The sequence below is a fragment of the Myzus persicae genome, unplaced genomic scaffold (assembly GCF_001856785.1).
Source record: "Myzus persicae strain clone G006 unplaced genomic scaffold, MPER_G0061.0, whole genome shotgun sequence".
NCBI classification, from domain to species: domain Eukaryota; kingdom Metazoa; phylum Arthropoda; class Insecta; order Hemiptera; family Aphididae; genus Myzus; species Myzus persicae.
In genome coordinates, this window is record NW_019101691.1 from 95 (window position 1) to 5978 (window position 5884).

Here is a 5884-nt window from a genome sequence, read left to right on the forward strand (position 1 = left end):
TTTTAGGTGTTGTGAAAAATGATAGTGGTGAGTGAGATGAAATGAATGCCGTGAGTATAAGGGTGTTTTAAAAACGTGATATGGAATGATAATTATGGGTGAAATGAATGTAAATGGTGATATTAATGAAATGTACCTTAATATCTATAATTATTCTCAATCATCTCACTTATTAAAAGGCACCCGAGTATTGTGAAAACTACATGATAAACTGATAAACATGTAATAAATGAAAATTAATTCTAAAATCTTACTATGAATATTCAATTTTTGAATAGGTTCACAAGGTACTTACTAGTTTTCAGAATGGCTTTACTTTTTGGAATTCCTAATCCAAGACATAGAAGAGTACAATATAGACAACAAATGCGGTAAATTCCTACTTACCCACCTAAACATTCTATAAATTATAATTCTATATGCATCTCGTATTTCTTAATTACCATTCAGTCATTAAAATATTAATTACTAATAATGTTTGTATATTTAACTTTTAAGAGATGCTGAAGACCCATTCCTCATAAGTGATACCAAATTTATAAAGGACTTTAGATTATCAAAGGATTGTGTGCGTTATATTATAGCCAAAGTAAGGCCTTACATGACCATTAAACAACGGCCAAATAGTTTATCTTTGACAAGAAGGGTTAGTACCGAATAACTTATTGACAATATAGTAAAAATTCAAGGCTGGGCATTAACGAGTTAATAAGTTAAAAGTTAAGTTAATTTTAACTTATTAACTTAACTTACTAGTTCGCTGTTTTAATTAACTTAACTCATTTCCATCTACGTTAACTTAAAATTAACTTCTACTTTTTTAATATTACCAATTAAGTTAATTTTGAGTTATTTATTTTTGAATTGTAAAAGTTAAACAATAAAGTAAGCACATTTAAACTAAAATTTAAATCAACCAACACTCCAGCGTGAAATATAAATATTAAATAGAGCTATAAAATGATACAGCCCTACAACAGTTTTTAAATTATATACATCATATTAATATATTATGTTCATAGATAATAATATATTACCTACTATACAAGTGATTTTCACTTATTTTAAAACCTTTTCAATGAATTTTTTTTTTATTATTACTTAACTTATTAATTGAAATTAAGTTAACAAAAGTTTGTTAACTTAACTTTAAACTTAATTGATATATTAAAAAAATAAATTAACTTAACTTTTAATTTAATTTAACAAAACATTTTTGACTTAACTTAACTGAGTTAAAAAAAATCATTAACTTGCCCAGTCTTGAGTAAAATATGTTTTAATTAAATGCAACATATTATTCCCTATAGGTACTTATTGCTATACATTTTTGTGCTGTGGGTAGCTATCAAACTGGTATAGGAGAAAACCCGTACATACTTGTTTCTAGGAGTATGGTATCTAAATGCCTAAAAGAATTTACGGACGTCATAGTAAACTATGTTGCCAATGAATGGATTCAATTTCCAACAGCTCCTTTACAAATTGCGAGGAATAAACGCCGGTATGTACTATGTACAAAAAAAAAAAATAGTAGAAATTCTAACTTTGTATATTAATGGAAGGTACCTTGTACCTGAGTCGGTCTAGCATACCAAAAGCAGCCTCAGGAGCTTTTATTTTTTAAGGCCTCATTCACATAAAATACAAAGGACTTGAAAACTAATTAAAATATAAAAAATAAATTTTCTATTTGATGATAAACATTAAAAAAATAAATATAAAAATAAAATAACTTATTGTACCCATGTATTTAAATTTATATACATTGAAAATACTTATAAAATACATTTGGCTGCTCTGATTTCTACTTTAAATTGTATATTGCGATTAATCCTTGACAAGCCAAGGTTATACCCAATTAATCTATTATGTTATGAATTTAGAGTACCCAGTGTTTAATTAATATTTCAAAAATATTCTACTATTAATGTATAAAACATAAACACTAATTTAAATAGGTACCTATATAACAAAGTGTATAATACATTAATACCGCAGTTAGGTAACAAAGTTAAATTAACAAAGGTACACATTTATGTAAACAACTTATAATATTAATTTAGATAACTTAAGTTAATTTAATTTGTTTAAAAATTTTGTTTGTAAATTAAATTTTAATCATTTAACTATTTTATAAATTATATCCTTATTTTTATTCCGTATACTATATATATATTAAATTGTTTATTATTGTTAAAAATTGTACATAGATCTCACCTTTTTGGCACAACCTTAGCTTTTGAAAGGGTATAAATATTCTTTTGTTGTTTGATATACCTACATTATATTTTATGATGATTAATTTAAATAAATAAGTAAGTAGGTATGATAAAAAAAATAAAATTAAAAAATTCATATGTATATTAATGGTGTAAAATAAATTAAAAATCAAGTTCAAGTAGATTGATATTAGTATATTACAAGGAATAAAATAAATATATACTCCACTTATATTCTCTACTTATATATTTTGATTTTAAGAATTTGCTATTGTTTGAAATGTTTCAATCAGTTCTTGAATGTCAAAGTCTTTTTTTATGATGCATTAATTACATACATTGATTATTGTATTCCATAAGGTTTTTAGAAAAATTTAATATACCAAATACAATTGGTGCAGTAGATGGCACACAAATAGCTATTACACCACCCAATGAAATTGATGAATTGTATCAAGAACATTTATATATTAACAGAAAACAGTATCATTCGATCAATTGTCAAATAGTGAGTAACTTAACTGTCTTAACTATCCAAATTGATATGTACCCAAATCTAGAGTAAGTATTGTTAATAAATTGCAAGCAAATGTTATTCATAGGTAACAGATGCTGACTTAAAAATATTATCAATCAATGCAAAATATCCAGGCCGTAGTCATGATGCATATATATGGAAGAACTCTGCTGTTCGTGCCCATTTATTAGAAACTAATGCCAATAACACATTTCTCATTGGTAAGTTCATAATTATCATAGAAGTATATATATTTTTAAAAGAGCTTAACCAAAATACCACCTATATTTTTTTTATAGGTGACAGTGGTTACCCTTTAGAACCATGGTGCAAGACTCCTATTCTAGGAAATCATCAAGTTCATTCACCTGAACACCGGTTCAATATAAGACATAAACGTGCACGCTGTACAGTTGAAAGGTGCATTGGGGTTTTGAAACAACGTTGGAGATGCCTATTAAAGGATCGCACATTGCATTATAAACCAACAAGAGCCTCCAAGATAATAATAACGTGTGCTGTTTTACATAACCTCGCTATACATAATAATGTTGAGCTACCTGAATATGACAATGAAGAAGAAGAAGAGGATGAAGACGAAGAAACTCATGAACAAGAAGTTGAAGAGCTATTAAATGCTGGTCGACAGACACGTCAACAACTATTAGATCAATATTTTACACAATAATAACAATGATATAAAAATATAGGTAACAATACTAAATAGTACTAACAAAAACCATACTTGGTATTCATAAAAATTAAACATAACAATGGTATAGACTTAGTTACATTAAAATAAATGTTCAATATTGTAACAAAATTAAAACAAAAAAAAATTAACTGTCGAGATCTTTTCACAGTACAAAATATGTACAATATGTAAGCTATTTAAAAAAAAAAACTACTCTAAATCGTTAATGCCAATCACACTGACATCTTCATAATCTATATTTAAGGGACTGTGGGTTTGCTGATATTTTTTAGAGTATTTCTGCTCTAAAATAATATTTCTTTCACGTTCTATTCCATTTCTTTCCCGTTCTATTACATTTCTTTCTTCCAAAGCTAATGCTATACGTTCCATTTGCACAGCTTGATTCACAGTGGCATTAGCTAAATTTTTCTGTTGCTTAATCATTTCTTCATAACTCGGTCCACTTTCAAAAGCATCAGTGTATGTACGTGAAGCTTTTTTTTTTTTTGCAATATTTTGTTTTAAAGGAACATTTTCAGGAAGAATCATATCAGTATCAATACTATTATTATGTACATTAACTGTATTCCAGTTGGATGATGATTGATTTTGATCAGGAGACACCGGGTTAATGTGCACATAAGTTTCAGCTTGATTGATACCTATCTCATGTACTATTGGATCTCCACTAATCAATACTTCCCCAATTATGTCAGCGATTTTGCTTTCAAGTGGTGAAAGAATTATAGTTGATGGTTGACTTCCAGTTTTCAGAGATTCTCGTTTTACTATGGCAGCTTTGTCTTTTATAGTCCTCTTAAGGTCATCCCAAGTCTAGAAAATTAATATACATTTTTAATATTTTAGTATGTTGTACCTTGTACATATTATAATAACTTGAATGATTAATAATTATTAAATGAGATATATTTCTTTGAGGCATACATGATGTAGTACTTTGTTATAAATTGTACCATGTCACTTCTGAAGCTGTACAAGTTGGTCATTTTTTTCAACTACTTTAAATATTAACTAATGTTACTTTAACATAAAAACTACTAAGGGAATATATTCATAGTCGATGCTTATTAAGAATAAGTATTGCTTAAGCTAAATTTATGACCCAAATGAGATTTATAAATGAGACTTTGGCTCAAGAAAAGAAAAAGTATTACTTAAATTAAGATTAGTCGAGATCTATCTTAAGCATTTTTCAATTTTTTATTTTATAATACTTTCTATATTCTAATGACTAATATTCCAAGAAATTAAAGCTATTATCTACTTATTTTATACATTTGCAACAATTATCAGTAGACAGGTCAATTAAATTTTTCATTCATTACCAATAATTCAAGTTAGTTATCGTCCTACCTACCTAATTAATAATTAATTTATGTAATACATTACATTTGAAAAAATGTTGTTTATTTATATTTTCAACTAAAAAAAAACTAACTTCTAACTAAGATAGGAATTTGGTAAATATCAGAAACTAACTAATATTCAAACTTCGTTACTTTTTATATTAAAGTATAACTTAACTTTAAATAGTTGAAAAAAGTGACTAAATTGCCCAGCTTTACTAATACCATTATTAAACCTATATTATGTTATGTGGGTGGATCCAATATCTACTATGAAAAACACACACATTGATTATATAGATTAGACTGGAAGAATTAATACTTCAATTAAAATACAAATTAGCAAAAATTCAAAAAAAAATTTAAATATAAGAATCTAGCTGGTTAGTGGTTACTATAATATACACTTACTTTTTTCCACTTTTTGACATCTTTTTGAGCTTTTCCACTAGCATTCAAAAGTTCAGCTAATTCATTCCACAACCTTTCACCGTGTTCAAATGTGAACGAATCACTGAACTTATTTTCAATAAGTTTACGGTTGAGAATAAAAAAATCTGCCATGACGTTTTTCTGGTTTTCACTTATACGTGCCATTTTTTAAGTTAATACGGGTTAAACTGGTTGATAATTAATAAATCAAAATTTAAAACGCTTTTTTGTAACCGCCAAACCGTGTACAAAAAGTATATCATAACATTCATAAAAGAATAAGCAAATAAGCAATAATTAATATTATTTTAATATTATTTATAGATATTATCATTTTTAATTGTTATCAAATTAACGTAAACACATGGTAGAAAAATCTATTTATTTATTCATCCAAGTAAAGTGAGTTTATGATATCATAATGATATTCGTGAGATGAGATCGGTGACTACGGTGGCTTCAAATATCTTCTCATTGCGAGATTATGAAATGAATGAAATGAGATGGGAAAAGTGGTTATATGTCAGATGACTCACTCTTTCAAAACCGCCCCCCTGATATGCAATCAATTCTTATTAGGTATTAACTGATCTATGGGTACCACCAGAAAATTATAAGTTTCCACTATTAGATTTATGGAAAAAAAGAG

At 26.8% G+C, this 5884-nt stretch overlaps 3 protein-coding genes across 3 annotated transcripts; 2 read left to right on the top strand and 1 right to left on the bottom strand.

The window, feature by feature from the left end:
- The first annotated feature begins 306 nt into the window (after positions 1-306).
- Positions 307-2998, top strand: LOC111030152 (putative nuclease HARBI1). Its single transcript, XM_022309526.1, has 4 exons — positions 307-371; positions 499-646; positions 1311-1504; positions 2583-2998. Exons 1-4 carry the CDS (start codon positions 307-309, stop codon positions 2785-2787), a joined length of 612 nt encoding a protein of 203 aa, XP_022165218.1. The 3' UTR covers positions 2788-2998.
- On the top strand, positions 2896-3427 carry LOC111030153 (putative nuclease HARBI1). The gene is made up of 2 exons (XM_022309528.1): positions 2896-2911; positions 3039-3427. The coding sequence occupies exons 1-2, from the start codon at positions 2896-2898 to the stop codon at positions 3425-3427; spliced, it is 405 nt and encodes a 134-aa protein (XP_022165220.1).
- Positions 3428-3643: 216 nt separating this feature from the next.
- LOC111030154 lies at positions 3644-5400 on the bottom strand. The gene is made up of 2 exons (XM_022309529.1): positions 5215-5400; positions 3644-4270 (listed from the first exon to the last, which is right to left on the bottom strand). Exons 1-2 carry the CDS (start codon positions 5398-5400, stop codon positions 3644-3646), a joined length of 813 nt encoding a protein of 270 aa, XP_022165221.1.
- Between the last annotated feature and the right edge of the window lie 484 nt (positions 5401-5884).